The sequence below is a fragment of the Ceratotherium simum genome, chromosome 29, assembly GCF_057802395.1.
Source record: "Ceratotherium simum simum isolate JZ-2026a chromosome 29, ASM5780239v1, whole genome shotgun sequence".
NCBI classification, from domain to species: domain Eukaryota; kingdom Metazoa; phylum Chordata; class Mammalia; order Perissodactyla; family Rhinocerotidae; genus Ceratotherium; species Ceratotherium simum.
Genome location: NC_141928.1, coordinates 13963804 through 13983187, shown reverse-complemented (window position 1 = coordinate 13983187; position 19384 = coordinate 13963804). Strand labels below are relative to the sequence as shown.

General features: G+C 37.4%; 2 protein-coding genes across 2 annotated transcripts; both read left to right on the top strand.

Annotated features, from left to right (window-relative positions):
• The first annotated feature begins 1465 nt into the window (after positions 1-1465).
• On the top strand, positions 1466-2422 carry LOC101393360 (olfactory receptor 1J4-like). The gene has a single exon (XM_014781942.2). The coding sequence runs from the start codon at positions 1466-1468 to the stop codon at positions 2420-2422; it is 957 nt and encodes a 318-aa protein (XP_014637428.2).
• A 9570-nt stretch (positions 2423-11992) lies between these two features.
• Positions 11993-12931, top strand: LOC147913210 (olfactory receptor 1J4-like). The gene has a single exon (XM_087419583.1). The coding sequence runs from the start codon at positions 11993-11995 to the stop codon at positions 12929-12931; it is 939 nt and encodes a 312-aa protein (XP_087275709.1).
• The last annotated feature ends 6453 nt before the right edge of the window (positions 12932-19384 follow it).

Genomic DNA, 19384 nt, shown 5'->3' with positions numbered 1-19384 from the left:
TTTCTCCAAACCCGATGTTTGCGTCATGGAGGTTCCTTATTTACCATCTTTTGGGGCAGGACAAGTAGAAGTCAAGGAAAACTGGCCCATCCAAAGGCTCCTTCTCATACTTCAACATCACGCATGATGTCATTTCCATAGCTCACGGCCCAGCTGTCTCCTTCACAAGGTTCTGTCTAAATCAAGATTCCTAGTTGGTTCTGGCCCTCCTGTTTTCTTTTGGTTTCTCAGTGGTGACTCACACAGCATGTGTCAGTGAGCAGCCAGGCCTCCCCATAACGGCCAGTGACTGTCCTCATTTGTGGCCGTGAATGGAAAGAACCAGTGCCCCTGAGCAAGTTCGTGGTCCATGAAGAATACTCGCTGTCCTGCTCCTACACTTGAGGAAAATGTAAGTCTTGATTCCCTCCTTAGGGGTGTGTGGTTGGTAATCCTTAACTCTAACTTAAGTTTCAAAGAGATATTAAATCTGGAACCCACGTCAAACAGCTGAGTGACCTCCAGTTGGCCATTTATCTCATTGGTCTGAGATGTTTCACATCTATGAAATGAAGGACATAGTATTTCCCTTATGTACCACACAGTCTCTACATATATATTTCCATGTGTGTAAACCTTCTGTACATGGTATGATGTATAAATACGATTGGTGACTCTTCTGGGCAAAGGTAGCTGACATCACACAGCATGTTTCTTATTCTAATGAGGGGAATGACATCTGTGTAGAGAGATTAAGAGATGGATTCTGGTCAGATATATGTCATGATTTCAGCTGTTTTACTTATGAGTAATGTATCTCTGCACATTTGAATAATGCATCCTTTTGTTTCTCATAGTTAAAATGGTTAGAAAAATAACTCATTATGGTATGGTGACAATTTAAACAGAAATTGCATATCATAGCCAGTTCCCTGGTGACAGGGAACATTAAGTATCTCTGATTAGTTAGGATCTAGCCAAGTCCTCTGTAAGCCTGCAATAATGCATAGTTATTCTATTCAAATTTAGAGATTTTCACATCTTTTTTAAGAGGAAATGGCTGATACCTGTCTCCTAGTGTCCATCTCATGTTTTACCATAGTCAATAACTGAGGTTTGACCTGGCTTGATATGAATATATAAACTCCTTGAGTGTAGAGACTTTGCATTTCTTGTTAGCTATTATGTACTTGTGTTTTACGTAGGACCTGGGACAAGGCTGTTGTTCAACACATATTTGTGGAATAAAGGAAAAGATGTCTTTTGGTTTCAATGGGAAGAAATCTTGTTAGATATTGAGGTTGTGATGTATCAATGGAGGCTGAATGGGACAGACTTGTGATTCATTGATCAACAGGCATGAGAAATAAACAGATGTCTACTTTAAAAGCACTCATTCTCATTAAAAAGGACATAGCTTTAATGTCATGGGTAATTCTAGGTTCCTGACTTTTCCCACTTTCCTTTATTTCCTGAAGAAAGCAGAATGAGGATGGAGAAGCTGACCAATGTGTCAGAATTCCTCCTTCTTGGGCTCCCCATCCTACCAGAGCAGCAGGGCATGTTCTTCACCCTGTTCCTGAGCATGTACCTGACAACAGTGCTGGGGAACCTGCTCATCATCTTGCTCATCAGGCTGGACTCTCGCCTCCACACACCCATGTACTTTTTCCTCAGCCACTTGGCCTTCACTCATGTCTGTTTCTCATCTGTCACTGTCCCTAAAATGTTGATGGACATGCACACTAATCGCAAGTCCATCCCCTTCATTGGGTGCATTTTTCAGATGTATTTTTTCATACTGTTTGGTTGTCTTGACAATTTCCTTCTTGCAGTGATGGCATATGACAGGTATGTAGCCATCTGTCAGCCACTCCACTACACCACCCTCATGAGGCAGGAGCTGTGTATCTCGATAGTAGCTGGGTCCTGGTTCTTCTCTTGTGCACATGCCCTGTTGCACACCCTCCTCTTGGTCCAACTGTCCTTCTGTGCTCACAATACCATCCCCCACTTCTTCTGTGACCTCCCTACACTCCTGAAGATGAGCTGCTCCGACATCTCCCTCAATGAGCTGGTCATCTTCACTGAGGGAGGAATGATTATAATCCTGCCTTTGAGTAGTGTCTTGGTCTCTTATATCCAAATAGGGACTACTGTCCTGCGGGTTCCCTCCACCAAGCGATTCTGCAAAGCCTTTTCTACATGTGGCTCCCATCTCTTTGTGGTCTCTTTATACTACGGGACAATTGCAGGTGTTTACTTTTTCTCCTCACCATCCATCTGCAATGATAAAGACATAATTGCTTCTGTGATGTATATGGTAGTTGCACCCATGCTGAACCCCTTCATCTATAGCCTGAGGAACAGACATATGATATATGCCCTAGAAAAATTTGTTAATACGGTTAAGTTTTTTAACTTACAATCACTAAATCTATAACAATTAGATATCCAAATGAACAAGGAAACTATTAAACCTGGACACACATTCTGAGTGTCCAGTCGAATCTGGCCTGCACACACAGCTCAGGGAGTTTGGACATTCCTTATCCCTCTCTGCTGACATAAACAAGCTTTCATTACCCAGACTGACTTCAATGATTCTAACATTTTTAAGCAATTTTTAGAATATATTATGCTTTATTCCAACATGCATAGGGCTTGGTGAGGATAGGGGGGCACTGAGGGTTCCAACAGGCAAGAGTGAGGAAGGAAGCTCCTCCAGTCCTATCATCTCTAAGAGAATCCTGCGTTTCTTCCCTTGGCTTCCCAGGGTCAAGATAAGGAGGAAATGAAAAGAGTATCACAGAAAATTTTGCTTATATAAATCAAATTTCCAATTTTATAAAGCTAACATTCTCACAATAAACTTTCAATGACTTCTAACTTAATTTCCTTAAAAGTATGAGTCCATATGAGTTTGTCTACCTTTAATAAACATGTAGAAATGATGGCACTTTGGAAGTTTGTTGTTCTATTCAATATTTAATTACTTCTAAGAGAGTAATATGAGGAAACCGTCTGGGGTGCAAGAAATTTTCTATATCTTGATCCAGGTGGTAGTTACAGTGAATGTATACACATGCAAAAACTTGTTAGGTGAAACATGTCAGATTTACACACAGTGTATGCATGTTACACAGTATTATCCAGTATTAGAAAAAGGCAGGAAGGAGGAAATGTAACAAACAATTCTGAGTGGATGTGACAAAATAAATATAATGAATGTCAAGGTATAAATATATATATATAGGTATAAATAAATATATATATATATAAAGAATGACTTTGTCTTGGTGAGGAGATTCTGCTATTTTTCCTACTTGTTTTTTTCTTTCCTCTCTAATGTGTTCTGTCTTTTGCTGACACCCTAACTCACCTAACAAATGTCTTCTTTCTTCTTGTACTATTCTCAAACATTTACCAGCAGGTCCTGGCCAAATCCATCAACCGGGGGGCGGCGGGGGGAGGGCTCTTTGTTGGACACAGGTGTGGGTGATGAGTATAATGTGCTGCTGAGTTATTAAGGCCTACCTAGGGTGCTCAGAAGCTAGAGGAGCTGGGAGAGTAAACGCAACCAAGTTTTTGAGGGAGAGCTGAGGATCCCGAAGGATAAGTGAGTGTATTTACACAAGCCTCACACTCAAATAAACCCTAATAAGAATGAGAGCTGACTTTGTAACAAAAGCAGCAACAAAAGATTGAAGGAAATCAGAAGACAAAGGAGTGACACCTTTACTAGAGGGAAAAATTCAAAAAAATTCTGCCGACCTAGAATACTACATCAGCAAACATATCCTTCAAAATTGAAAGTGAAATAAAGTTATTTTCAGAAAAACAAAAACTAAAATAAAATTTGCCAACAGATCTTTAGTAACAGAAACACAAAGGGGAATTCTTTTGGCAGAAGGAAAATGATTATGGGAGAAACTTGAAAATTCAGAGATATTCATAATATTGGTAAATATAAAAACAAATATTGACTGAACTAAAAACACCAATAATAACAATACCCTTTGGTGATTCTGAATAATCCTAAGGTTTATTCTGTGAAACACTTCTGTAAAAATAAATATAGAAACTCAAGTGAATTTGTTAATTTTACACAGAAATAAATATTACCAAAATTGACTCCTTATGATGTAGAAAGATTAAACACATAAATTTCTGTAGAATAAATGGAGAAAGCTATTAAGCAACTACACCATAAAATAGAACCAGGGCCATAGGATTTCATGGGGAATTTTATTAATGGTCAAAGACTTAATAGTCTGAATGTTGTGTGAATTGTCCCAGAGCATTGAAAATAAAGGAAAATATCTTAATTTGTTTTGTGGATGAAGCAAATAAAACATTGATGCATAAGCATGATGAAGAAGTTCAAAAATAAAATTTCAAGTTGATAATACTTGTGACTATTCATGCAAACAAGTCAATAAAATATCAGCCAATAAAATCTAACAACACATTAATAAAATAATATACATAACCAAGTGGGATTTTCCCAGGAATTTAAAGTTAGTTCTTTATTAGGAAGTTCTTAATATAATACAACATATAATAAATCTTAGCTTAAAAATCCTCTAACTCTCTCCATAGATGCTGAAGAAGACTTCAACAGAATTTGATAATACTCAATAGAAAAGAATCGGTGGATCCTCTCTTAATAAAGTATATATTACATGAAATATATATGATATATAAATATATTTGTGTCATGTATAGTGCTATATTATGTATATTATACATAATAAAATGTTTATATATCATATTTATTTAATGTAAAATATATTATATATTATATTATGTATATTATTATAGAAAATAAAATCTATATTCATTAGTGGTACAACCAACATCTTATGTAATAGGGAATCATTAGAGGCATTTCTTTTAAGATCAAGATCAAAACGAGAATGCTCACTAATCAACATTGTGATGAAAATATTAGCCAATGCAACTAGAGTGATGACATCAATTAAAGTCATAAAAATTGGAAAAAAAGAAGTGAAATCTTCCAATGACATTCTATGTACTTTAAAAACAGGAAAAAAGACATTCTGAAAGCAGAAATTGTATGGAGTTACCGTAACTTCATAGTCAGTTCAAGAGAATGCAAGACGATGGCAGGAGTTAGACATTTGTCAATCCTGCCTCAATTTTCCCTTGTTATTTCTTCACCAGCAAACTCACACTTTGGCAGACTGAACACTGCTTTCGCCAGTTCCTCCCTTTTTAGAGTTCACTCCAATTATGAAATGGGTCACAACTAACAGACTGAGTCATCTCTAATCCCCTTTCAAAAATGGACAGTTGTGTGTCATCTTTACAGTTAAATTGATTTGGGTCCAGTACCCTGGTTTTGTGTTCCTGTGATGTAATCCCATTTGCAGCATCTGTCCCGTAATCCCCCACATTCCCACAGTGCCATTACTGTTTTAAAATGAGGTTTTACTTTATTTCCTTGTTTAGACCCTCATTCTAAGTTTCTATTTCTAGTACCTTATTGAGTAAACATTATACCTAGACCTCAGCCCAACACTGTTATTCAGTTTTCCTTGCAAAAAAAAATTGGCGTTCTGCCTTTGAATTCAAGCTCATGTCTTGCTCCATTGGGATAAGTCTCCAGGTGTGAAATGTTTGAGAGAGTCTTTTTTTTTTTAACTCTATAACCCCAGTCATTATACCACACTGGGCATGGTATTTGGACCAGGATGCCCATTGTTTGTCTAAATTCACATGAGAGATTGCAATCATCTTTGTAGGTCATTCCTGTTGCAGAGGAGTCTCTGCTACAATGAGGCACCCTCTCCAACCTGTCAATGACTATTCCCACGCCTCTGGCCCTTCCTTTCTCTACCTTCTTATCTTATTTGGGTAAACTTCCTTCAAATCTGCAGATGAAGTATCTAAACTTTTAAAGAATATTCCTTGTTAAGTTGTTAATAACTAAAGTTAATTAATTCACACGAGTCCATTATCTAGAGCAATTAATAAATTCTACTTTTATAGTTTATAATTTTAGCTCTTATATTATTAATCTCCAGGTGACAAAGATCTCTGTGAATTGGTATGGAATGATTTCTAGGATATATTGTTAATATAAAAATGCAATGTGTCCAAGACTATTTGTATCATGCTACTTTTTGTGTAAAAATAAAAGAGAATTAAGAAAATATACATGTATCTGCTCATTTGAGTGACAAGGAACATAGGAAGTAGTCAGAAACTAATGAGTTTGTTTTCCTACAAGGGCTGGGTGGGAATGTATGGGGAGGATGGGGAGATGGGTGTACCTATTTGTATGTTTTGACCAGGTTGTCTTTTACTTGCTCAAAAATAAATAAATAAAAATAATGGGAAACAAAAAAAAAATAGAATATAACAGAAAAATTAACCGAACTACGTTTTATATGAATAACACAATTAGACTGAAGGAGACATTAAAATAGCTAACCCAAGTAATTCGTGAACACAATATTTTGTGTATATACCTTCATCATAAAGAAAACAACTACAAAAAAAGCATTGAGCTGCAGTTAGTAGTTTTGTCATCCACAGTAGTATGGATGTATTCCATGTATTCAGGGTGTATTCCAGGATTTAGTGAATAAGTAAAAATATTGTTGAAAAAAGGAATGATTTCTCACTAGCAGAGAAAGCTGTCACATACATGGACAAGGAAAGGCTGGAAAGAACTCTGATGGCAAACTGGAATTAGGAGCGTCAGTTTCAACTCACGGTTTTTCACATATATATAAAAAAGTTTAAATTTATGTATCATATATCAATATTTATACTTTTCTCATTCCCCATTCTTTTCACTCAATTCCCAACTCATCTCCTATGAGTAACTGTTTCTATTAGTTTATTAGTTTCTTGTTTATACTTCTGTTTTTCTTTTATATATATATATATATATATATATATATATATATATATATATATATGAAGCCTTGTAAGCAATGAACACATCTAACAAATTTTCTTTCTAAATACCGTTCTTCTCTAAAAGGAACACACGTTACATAGAAGGATGGCTGATTCCAGGGCCATGGCTTGGAAATATAAAGATGATTTGGGAAAATTTTCCCGAGCCTGAAAGTAAGAAAGTGCTCAATGACCCATGGGAACACAGGAGCCAACCCAAAGGGGCTCCCCATGGCCAAACCTGGAATAATTTTGGCTTCAAAGTGAATATGTATTATGTGTATATACAGCCATAGTGTATTATGACTCAGAGATTAGATGAAAATCTATGAATCCACAGTGATATAAATAAATTAATAAAAAATAAATGAAAGAGAAGAGAAACATCTCTCTTACAGAGAACTAATGCATGTAGAATGATTAATGGAATTAAAAATTGGTCATTTGGCCACCACAATTACAATAATTGTTTCAGGAAAAATCACCTCATGCTTATGAAGTATGATGTTATGTATAGTGGTTGAAATTTTAATAAGAAACAAAATGTTTATATAGTTTCAAAATATTTACCTGTAGGGAGCCGGCCCTGTGGCATAGCGGTTAAGTGCATGCCCTCCGCTGCTGGCAGCCCAGAGTTCGGATCCCGGGCACGCACCAACACACCGCTTATCAGGCCATGCTGTGGCGGCATCCCACATAAAGTGGAGGAAGATGGGCATGGATGTTAGCTTAGGGCCAATCTTCCTCAGCAAAAAGAGAAGGATTGGCATGGATGTGAGTTCAGGGCTGATCATCCTCACAAAAAAAAAAAAAAAAAAATATTTGCCTGTTATATTTATTAATTTCAAAGATAAAAATAGTAACTTTATGGTAGAGAAATCTGGTAGACACTAACTTAATTAAGCAAGATTAAAATCACCAGTAATTGGAAAAAATGATATCAGTTGCCTTCTGATAATATGCACTGTGGTGTACCTGCCAAAGATCTATAACCTGAATTTGAGATACATGCTTATCTACATAATAAGAATGAAAACATAGTTAAATATTAACATTTGGGGAATCTGGGTGAAAGGCATATGGGAATTTTTTGTATAGTTTTTACTTTTCTGTAAGTCTTAAATGGTTTCAAAATAAAAAGTTAAAAAATTATTTGTCCATAATTACTCAATAAGAGAGGATAGAACATCCTACAGATCATTCACTAAATTTAAAGGTTAGGCAGACAATTATGATCTTCTAAAATATTCTCCTTGTAGCCCCTGTCAGAGACAGAATAAGAACCGCTGAACCATGGGCAGGACATAGGAAAGCAATTCTATAAAATGTCATCGATGGTCTTGAAGAGTTTACAATCTCCATAATGAAACTGTAGAGGTATTTTACACTAAGAAAAGAAGCATGTCTGTAGAATAAAACATATCAGCATATTTGCTGTTCACAAACCAACACACAAATATGTAACTTGAAAATGTTATCAATACAAAAGTGTGCTACATAGTCTCCACTTGCCCCTCCAGGTCCATTCTCCAGCCGTCTCCAGCCTCTTTTGTCTCAGGAGTCTGACCTTGATGGACTGCACCAACTGGGTTTCCTGGGCCTTTGGTTTGGGCTAATGGAAACACAAGCAAGAGATCAAATGCAGAAGGAGAGAGAGGTTGGGGCATTTATTCTATTTTCCTCCCTGCTGGACTGTGGGTTGACCGTGGCTGTCCACAGTTCCTGTTCAGGGCTCCTCTCCTACCCCTACAAGTCCCACCAGGTTCACATAACCACTCCCTTGCCTTGTACCTGTTTCCCACTGTTGCTAGCCCTGGGTGCCTTATCATCCTTTAATAGTTTCCCTTACACTTGCCAACATCTTTGTAAACAAGCCATTATTAAATCTTTAAAAAAAAAAAATCCTTTGTCCCAGCTGGAACCATGCCCATGAAGAAAGGCATTGCTGGCGTCAGAGACTCAGTCCCCTGGGACTCCAGTCCCCTCTAGTTCCTGGACTCGCAGCTCTCCAAAGGGCTGTAAAAATTGGCCAATTGGCCAATTAGACAATGGTGGATCCTCCCTGACCTAGAAGCCTGGGGACTTTGTTTCTGTCCTCTGGCTGGTACTTAAAATGTTATCTTTTTGTTCATTACTCTGGAGATTGCTAAGGAATATGAACGTCTGTAGAAGTTCTGAGGCCACAAGTATTTCTTCTTTTCTTCTGAACATCAAGTCTCCTGAAGAGAAGCTGAGGATTTGGGCACCAGTCTGGGGCAGAAGGTGTCTGAACTCACTAACGAGGATCACAGGTCAAAGGGAGCTGGAAATCTGCACTTGGTGATGGATCTGCCTGTGTACTTGTGGGTTTGCGTATGAGTATCTCTCTGTTCATGGGTGTATGTGTCTGTATGTGTGGGTGTGTGTATGCTTGTCTTCATGATGTTTGACAGTTGTTTGTGTATTTGACTCATAGCCTAATTCTTTTCCAGAGTTAGACCCAATCTGGGTTCTGTTTTAGCCCATGTAGACCAAGTTACCAGCCTCCTAACATGTGATTAGGGACCCTTGATTCAAGCTTGGGATCTTAAATACTTGCATCACTGGTGAGAGGATGAAAGAGCAGCATCAGGAGTGAGACTCTTGTCTCCACTGCTGGAGAAGAAGATGCCTGACCTCACCAAGGAACTGAGGTCAAACAGGACTCAAACCTCTGCCCAGCAGCGTGGGCTTGTTCAAGTGTGAGCTGTGTTTGTGGGTGACACTAGTGTGAGAGCAGGAAAGTGTGTTGTTTTTCTCTGTGTTATGTTACCAGGTGTATATTATCACGTGCATGGGTTGTTGGTAGTTTAATGACTATATCAGTATGAATAAGCTGAACTGACGCATGCTGACTGCCTTCCCCCTGGGAGGTTGTGGGTCAGAAGGGGCTGTAGCACACCTCTCAGTAATGGGAGCGTGTGGGCTGCTTGTTGTAGTGAGCATGTGGCTGGGTGTGCATCTGTGTTTGTGGGCATCCGATTTGCCCCATGACCTCAAATATTTCCTTAAGTGCCCTCTTTCTGGGCACCACTGGCTGAGATAACCAAAATCCAAGCAACTCCACATTTCCTGAAAGAATCTGCTATCATTTTTCTATAACAGAGTACGACTGAGTTGCTCAGAATTTTGTAACTATTTACTTTCACCAAATGCCCCAGGCAAAGAAACTCTCGGCACCATACTGTGTGACATTAGGGAGCAGAATCACCATCAAAGTGCTGTGAGAGCTCAGGAAAGGTACTTAACTCCTTGGCTTCAGATTCCACATTTATAAAATGGAAAGAATTACACTTGCCTCGTGAACCCTATAGGCCCTCAGTAAATATGTGTTGTTTAAATACAAGTTAATATATGTGAGAATTTTTTTCAGTTGGAAAGTATATAAATATGAATGAAAGAAATTATCTAGGCAGGGGACAAGAAAATTTTGGACAATTTTGGCTTCCTTGCAGCAGCTCTAAAATAATATAGGGTGTTTTGCTCCCCTGATCAATGAAAGGGGAAGTTTGCCTGTGTAGTGGTTAAGAGCTTGGGCTCTGATCACACAGTCATATTAGGTTGAACCACATGAAAGAGATAAAACGTGGTAATTTTTAATTTACAGAAAATGGTAATACATATAGAGTAACATGAGACCCTAGTGCTGAGGTGGCATCATTGGAGCGTTGTCACACTCCTTCAGTGAACCTGGCCAGGTCCCATTGACCTGGAGCTGTAAATTCATTGGCACTTTAGAAGAGAATGACCATTTAAAACTGCTTGTTGATAGAATAGCTCCCAAACCAGAAGAGTCCACAAACTATCTTTCATAAGAATGGTGAACATTTGGGTACGAGGCTAAGGAGTTTGCTGACATTTTCTAATTAAATCTGTGAATGAGACTTACATTTCCAAATTTAAAAAAATCTTCACAGCTGCACCAAGAATTTGTGTTCTTTCACTCATTTTAGCTTTTAAGAAATAGAAATATACAATTCCATAGGCCCACAACAGTACAGTAGGGGACAGAGAGGGCACACACAGACACATATATATATAGTATACATGATACATAATATATATATAACTCAATATACAGTGGTCTCCCTTATCTGTGGGGGATACATTCCAATTCCCCCAATGGATGCCTGAAACCACGGATAGTACTGAACTGTATGTGCATTACGTTTTTTCCTATACGTACATACCTATGATACTGTTTAATTTATAAATTAGGCATCAGAAGAGATTAACAACAATAACCTAATAATATAATAGAACTATTACAACAATATACTATTATAAAAGTTATATGAATGTGCTCTGTCTCTCAAAATATCTTACTGTGCTGTACTCACACTTCCTGTGATGATGTGAGATGATACAATGCCTACATGATGAGATAAAGGGAGATGAATGATATAGGCATTGTGACGTAGCATTAGGCTACTACTGACCTTCTGATGAGACGTCATAAGGAGGATCATTGAGCTACGACTATGTCGATGGTTGGATGTCAGGAGTAGAAGATGTCTGCAGTTGACAGCAGGGAACAGAAACTGCAGAAAGTGAAACCAAGTCTAAGGGGGGACTACTGTACTTTAAGGCAGAAATGCTGATACCAGTTTGCAGAGGCTCATTTGCCATTTCTGCAACAGTGAAGTATTATGGTTTGGCTCTGTCTTGGTGTAGTAAATTATCCCAGTATGTTCATAAAAATTTTTACTCATAGAAGAAAGGGACCTTGCCTTTCTTGTTCACTCCCATATTCTCGGTCCTTAGCAGAGGTCCATGCTAAGACTCAGTGTTTAACAAATAATGGTTGCATGAAAGAGTGAACACACTTTTGCTTCTGTGTGTAATGAGGCTTGTTGGCTTCTTTTGTGGGTGATGTTTTCCTGGAGCCAGACTAGGTAGGCGAAGATGCGTGCACCACAGATGTGAAAAATTAATAGGAGTGTAGTTAAAAAAGCATTGTTTTCCCAGAGAATTACAATACGAGATGTGATGGTCCTGATCATCTTTTCTAGGTTCCTGAGATTCCCAAGTCATCCTCCTCCCCTACATGAGGAAGCACAGTATGAGGCCTGAGAACCAGAGCAGCGTGTCTGAGTTCCTCCTCCTGGGGCTCCCCATCCTGCCAGAGCAGCAGGGCATGTTCTTCACCCTGTTCATGGGCATATACCTGACCACGGTGCTGGGGAACCTGCTCATCATCCTGCTCATCAGGCTGGACTCTCACCTCCAAACTCCCATGTACTTTTTCCTCAGCCATTTGGCTCTCACTGATGTCTCCTTTTCATCTGTCACTGTCCCCAAGATGCTGGTGAACATGCAGACTCATTGCCAATCTATCACTCACACAGGGTGCATTTTGCAGGTGTATTTCTTTATAATATTTGGTTGCCTTGATAGCTTTCTTCTTGCAGTGATGGCATATGACAGGTACGTGGCCATCTGTCACTCTCTCCACTACAACAGCATCATGAGGGTAGAGCTATGTGTTTTGTTGGTGATTGGGTCCTGGGTCCTGTCCTGTGCCATTGCCCTGTCTCATACACTCTTACTAGTCCCATTATCCTTCTGTGCTAATAGGACCATTCCCCATTTCTTATGTGACCTTGCCGTCCTGCTCAAGCTCTCCTGCTCAGACACCTCCATCAATGATCTTCTCATCTTCGTTTTAGGGGGAATGTCTGTCTTCTTGCCACTGAGTGGCATCCTGTTCTCTTACGTCCTTATTGGGGTCTCTATTCTGAGGATCCCCTCTACCAAAAGGTTCTGCAAAGCCTTGTCCACATGTGGCTCCCACCTCTCTGTGGTGTGTATATTCTATGGGACAATTATTGGACTATATTATTTTCCATCATCTAGCAATTCAAAGAACAACATTATTGCCTCCATAATGTACATGATCATCACTCCCATGCTAAATCCCTTTATCTATAGCCTCAAGAACAAGGACATGAAAGGGGCCCTGGAAAGACTCATCAAGAGGGTGAACTCTTGTTATAAGTGACAGTCACTCAGTCAGAATAATTCATCAAAGAGTCTGTTAAATTTCTTTCCTTGAGATATTGTGTGCTGACCATCCTTGTCATTGACAACTTCCCAATACTCATATTAAATTGGCTCCCCATTTTTCCCCCTAGTTGGAGACCATTTCCCCACCTCCTTACACTGCAGCCTATATTTAATGATCCTGCACCAAATCTCCAGGTACAATGATATCCTTGTGTTGTTTGCTATCATTCATTGAGGTTTGGGGCACCCTCGCTAGGGTTTTTGGAGATTTGCTTTTCTTTCTCATTGTTCCATTGACTTGACATGTAGCATTGACTGTAATGACACATTTTCATCTCTGTTTTCTTAAAGTGCAATAATTCTTCATCCTAAGAATGAAGAATTATATTTCAGAACAAGCCATAGAAATGCATCATCTTCCAGTAGAAGTAACAGGGGCTAGCATATTTATTATTCTTTAAGCCCTTAAATGCATTAGCTCATTTAATTCTCACCACAACCCTACAATGCAGATGGTATTATTTTTTCCATTTTACAGATGAGGAAACCAAAGAAAATTTGACTGCACCAGAACTCAAACATAATCTGTTTGATTAAAACTTATGCTTTTAACTTTAACTAATTTTGCCTGTTAAAAGAGAGGACTTTACAGTCCTCATCTCCTTCTCTTTACCTCTTATTAACTTTGTCAGTATACCGATCTCTGGGAAATGGTTTTGTCACATCAAATTTATTTCCTGCACCTAGATAAGTGCCTGCTGCATAATTAGCATGGCATAAATATTAATTAATACTTTAATTGTTTTTTCTTCCTTTCTCTTAATTCCTTTTGCTCTTTATCCTTCCTTCCACAAATATTATTGAGTTCTAACCTGGTGCCTGGCATCATAGTGGGCACTAGGAATAGATGGTCAAGAATAAAGCATGCCCACACACCCAACATGAAGCACAGAGAGAAAAGTGAAAATAAGGTGAACAGTGACAATGCAGAACAACTTCAAGTAGCTTAAGATATTTTTAATTGGTGTACTTGAAAGAAAGGGGAGGACACAAAAACATTTGAAGAAATAATGCCTGAAAATTTACAAGTTTGATGAAAATGATAAACTCACAAACCCAAAAAGGTCAATGAATCTTAAGCACAAAATATCTGAAGAAAACTATAGCAAGCTACATCATAATCAAATTGTTCAAAATTGGAAATAAAGACAAAAATCTCCAACACAACCAGACGAAGAAAAAAAAAAACATTACATGCATTAGAACAAGGATAAGGTTAACAATAGATTTATAAACAGAAACAATGCAAATGAGAAGACAGTTGAACAACATCTTTAAAGCCCTGGAAGAAAAAATCTACCCATCTTGAATTTACAGTCTACAAAATATTTCCAGAATTGAAGTGTGAAAGTACTCAAGACATACAGAAGCAAAGAGCATTAATCAACACCAGACCTGTGTTACAAGAAATGTTAAAGGAAGACCTTCTAGAAGAACAAAGGTAATATCAGATGGAAATGTGGAACTAAACAAAGCAATGAAAATCAATAGAAATAACGATTATGTGGTTAAATATGTAAGGTTACACATTACGTAAACTTCTTTAAAAGATAATTGTTTAAACAATAGTAATAACATGGTAGTGTATGTTTTATAATGTATATATAAACAAAATACATGAAATCAACAGAAATGTCAACAAAATATAATACAGATCAGAACAGAAATCAGTGAAATAGAACATTGAAAGCAACAGAAAAATAATGAAATCAAAAGCTGCTGCGATTAGAAGGAAATAAAATTGATATACCTCTAGTAAGTCTGGATTAGTGAAGATAAAGAGAAGATAGTAATTACTAATATCAGGAATGAGATAAGGGATATCACTACAGATTCTAAGAATATTAAAGGTATAATGAAGAAATGTAATGCATAACTTTCTGCTGATAAATTTGGCATCTTAGGTGAGATGGAACAAAAAAAGAAAAAGGAAAGAAACAACCTGCCAAAGCTCTCAAAGGAAGAAATAAACAACCTTAACAGCCTTATATCTAATAAAGAAACTGAATTTGTACTTAAAAATCTATCAAAAAGAAAAACCTAGGCCCAGAGAATTTCACTAGTGAATTTTATCAAACATTTAAGGTAGAAATAATACCAGTTTTACACAAATCCTTCCAAACATTGAAGAAGAGAGAATCTTTTCCTAACTCATTCTATGAGACCAAAAATACTCTGATACCAAAATGATACAAAGACATTATGAGAAAAAAAAAAAAAAACTACAAACTAATGTCTCTCATGAATATAGATACAAAAATTATAAGCAAAATTTTGTCAAATTAAATCCAACAATATGTGAAAAGGATAATACATCATGACCAAGTGGCTTTTACCCAGGACTGTGAAGATGGTTTAAATTTCGTAAATCAATCAATGAAGCTCATAATAACAAATTAAAAAAGAACAAATATGTTTCTGTCAATAGGTGCAGATGAAGAATTTGACAAAGTCCAAAATTCATTCCTAATAACAACTTGCAGCAAACTAAGAAAAAAAAGAATTTCCTCCATTTTTTAAAGGGTATTTATGAAAACGTTACAACTAACGTCATACTTAGTGGTGAATGACTGTTTTCCCCCAAGATAAGAAATAAGACAAGTATGTGCATCACTTTTATTCAATACTGTACTGGAAGTGGTAGCCATAGCAATAGGGCAAGAAAAAAGGAATAAAAGGCATCCACATTGGAATGAAGTAATTAAAAAACTTTTATTGCAGAGGACATGATCGTGTATGCAGAACATCCAATGGAGTACACAAAAATGTTACTAGAACTAATAAGTGACTTTGGCAAGATTTTTCTTTACATTAACAATAAACAGTTGGAAATTGAGATTTAAAAACAATATTATTTAAATAGTGTCAAATTCACGAAATACATAGAAATAAATCTGACAAAAGATGTATAAGACCTTTATCCTAAAAATCACAAATCAATGCACAAACAAGTTAAAGATCTAAATAAATCAAGAGATACACTGTGATCATGGGTAGGAAGTCTCAATATTGTTAAGTTGATAATTCTCCCTAAATAGGTCTATACATTCAATGCAGACCCATTCAAAATCTTATCAGGATTTCTTTCTTTGGTTTTTTTGTTTTTGATGGAAATTTACAAGCTGATTCTAAAATTTTTATGGAAAGCAAACAATGCGGAACAGCAAAAACAACTTTGAAAAGAGAAACTAAGTAGGAACATGGCCTGGTTTAAAACCTGACAATAAAGCTATGGTAATCAAGACAGTATGGTATTAGAATAAAGATAAAAGAGATCAATGGAACAGGACAGAGTCCATAAATAGATCCATACATGTGTGTACAACTGATTTTCCACAAAGGAGTAAAGGCAATTCATCAGGAAAAATACAGTCTTTCAGCAAAGAATGCTGAAAGAATTGAATATCCATACTCAACAAAATGTACTTTTAACAAAACCTTGCACTGAATACCAAAAGTAACATAAAATGGATAATACACTTAAATGTGAAATCTAAAACTATAACAACTTTAGAAGAACATAGGGGAGAAAAACCTTATGATCTTGAGTTAGGAGAAGTTTCTTATAAAAACATGAAAATTACAATTCATACAAGAAATCACTGGAAATTAGACTACTTCAAACTGGACTTCATCATGTCTTTTTGAATAAAACTGTTAAAAGAATAAAATCATAAGCCATAGATGGGAGAAAATATTTATAAGTAATATATCTGAAAAAGGTCTTGAACACAAAATATAAAAAGAATTCTCAAAGACACAATAATGAGAAGAAAAAAGCTAATTTAAAAAAATAGTCAAAGGATTTGACAGATATTTCACAAAAAAGAAGATATACCTACGTTATTAGTTGCTCAACATTAATAATCATTAAGGAAATGAAATTAAAGCCCCAGAGATATATCACTACACACATATTAGAATGTTAAAACTAAAAAGACTTACCATACAAAATGTTGGCCATATCTATTAAAAAGTTAAAATTGAAACCTCTCATAACAAGGAATAACAAAAATATTTTTGTAATTATGTATGGTGACAGATGTAAACCAGACTTCCTGTGGTGATCATTTTACAATATATACAAATATTGAAACTTTATGTTGTACACCCAAAACTAATATAATGTTATATGTTATTATACCTCAATAAAAAACAAAAAACAAAACAAACACTGACCTTACTAAGAGAATGTAGGGAATTTACACTCTCATACACTGTGAGACTGAAAAATGATATGACAACTTTGAAAAATAACTGACAGTTTCTCACAATGTTCCAAAGAAAAGTACCTGTGAACAAGATATTAGTGTTGGGGAGACTTCAGTGCTCTATCTAGATGAGAGAGGCTGGGTTTCAGAATCTGACATCTAAGGAGCCCCTACTGTGTGTCCAGACCCATGCTAGACTCAAAATGGTTGAGGAGAGGGTAGAAGGAAATTACACAATCTCTGTCCTAGAGGTGCTACAACTTTGGTGGACACAGGAAAGAATTGTGTCTCAAATTGTAGGGTAGATTGCATGTGTAGTAAAAACTGGGGGTGGAGGTCTGAGGTGGGCAAGCTGTGCAGAAGGGAGCCTTGAGAAGGATCCTTTACAAATGGCCACTTTCTGAAGAGTCTGAAGCGCCCTGCAGCCACTCAGTCTGTGTTGTGCCTGTTAACATGTGATAAACACAGAGGGAGTAAACTTGGATTGGCTGATCTATTGAAATTTATATCACTTAGTTGTGTTGTTGTGAGGGGATGGCTTAGGTCTTTCTCATGAGGAAGTAGGTCTTTATAAGTTCTGATGAATTTATTAATCAACTAACTGAGGCATTCATTCACTCTCGATACTGTACCAACATCAATGATTATAGACATATATATCTTTTGTTGGAATATACAAAGATAATGATAGTAAGAGCTGACATTAATCGTGTATTTATATGTGCTTTAGCATGCATTATCTCATTTAACCTTAACACCAATTTCATAATGACAATACTATTATTATCTGCACTTTAAAGCTGATGAAACAAGGCTGAGAGACGTTATGCTATGTTTTCAGGGCCAACAATGAATGAGTGGCGGAGCGCAGTACGCGGTTCCATCTGACCCAGTGCACTGGCAACACTGATGTTGGAGGATGACTAAGCCATTCCTGCTTCCCAGCTGGAACTGTGAGCAGGCAGAGGACCAGGGTGTCCCTGAGATCAAGGGCACCCTTTCAGGTGGCTCCTGCAGCTCAATCCCTCCAGCCTCTGCACAGGCTCCTCCACAAGTTCTAGTAGGAATTGGAGGCAATTAGTCTACTTTGATTTTTTCCTTAACCAGGATCTTAGGGACTTTTTCTGAGTCCTGTCTGTGGTTTGTAAGATGGTATCCTCCTGCCTGTTGCTCTGAAGCTCAAAGACAAACACAGAGAGCTCAGGAGGTTGTGGGCTTTTAGAAGCTTTCCTCTTATGTTTTTGTTCCTGGTGTTCTCAACAGACGTAGAGGACTCAGAAATTGCATTAGAAGTTGGCTGAGCTCACCAAGGACCGGCAAGGTCAGAGTGAGCTGGGAATTCTCGGTGGATAAGGTGTGTCTCTGTGTCTGGGGGTGTGCATATGTATTCCCCGTGATTCTGTTTTGTGTTATTTTGTTTGTATAATGTGGTTATATGTATGTTTTATTCATGAATTTACTCTCTGTGTGAGATATACATACACATATATATACATATACATATATATGCATGAGAGAGATGTAAATGACTCACAACTTGATTATCTTCCTCTACTGGCTCAGAGCACAGAGCACCAAATAAGCCCCCATTAAGAAGTGCAGACCATTTCAGAGTGTGATTTGAGGTCTCCTAATCAGTCTTTTGATCTTGAATATTTGCCACACTCTCCTTCAGTAACTCCCACATTTTCTTCCTTGGTCAGACGTCACAGTTAAGTAAATGAGACTGTGGAGTCTGAACAGAGACAGATGTGTTCAGCAATCTGGAGCTGATGGTTCCTGAATTTACCCATGATCAGCATGGGGAGAGGCCTTGAATTCTCTACTCAGTGATGTTGGTGTGTGTGATCTTGATTTTTGTTTATGAATTATATTTGTGTATGCTTCCATATGTTTAAGAGTATATGTCGTTTTTATGTTTGTGTGTGTATTTGATGATGTTTTATTTGCAGACAGTATTTGTGTGGTGGGGTTCCTGTGAGTGAATGGGGCCCAAGTGCTTCACTCACTCACCACCTTCGCCTACGTTGGGTGCAGGTCAGCAGAGGCTGGGACATCTTTTTCTGCAATGAGGGTGGACGTGTGTGACCACGTGTGCTGTTTGTTGCTTGACTGTGAAGAGGTATATGTGTACAGGGTGTGTTCTTGTATGATTTTTGTGTGATGTGTCTGACCTT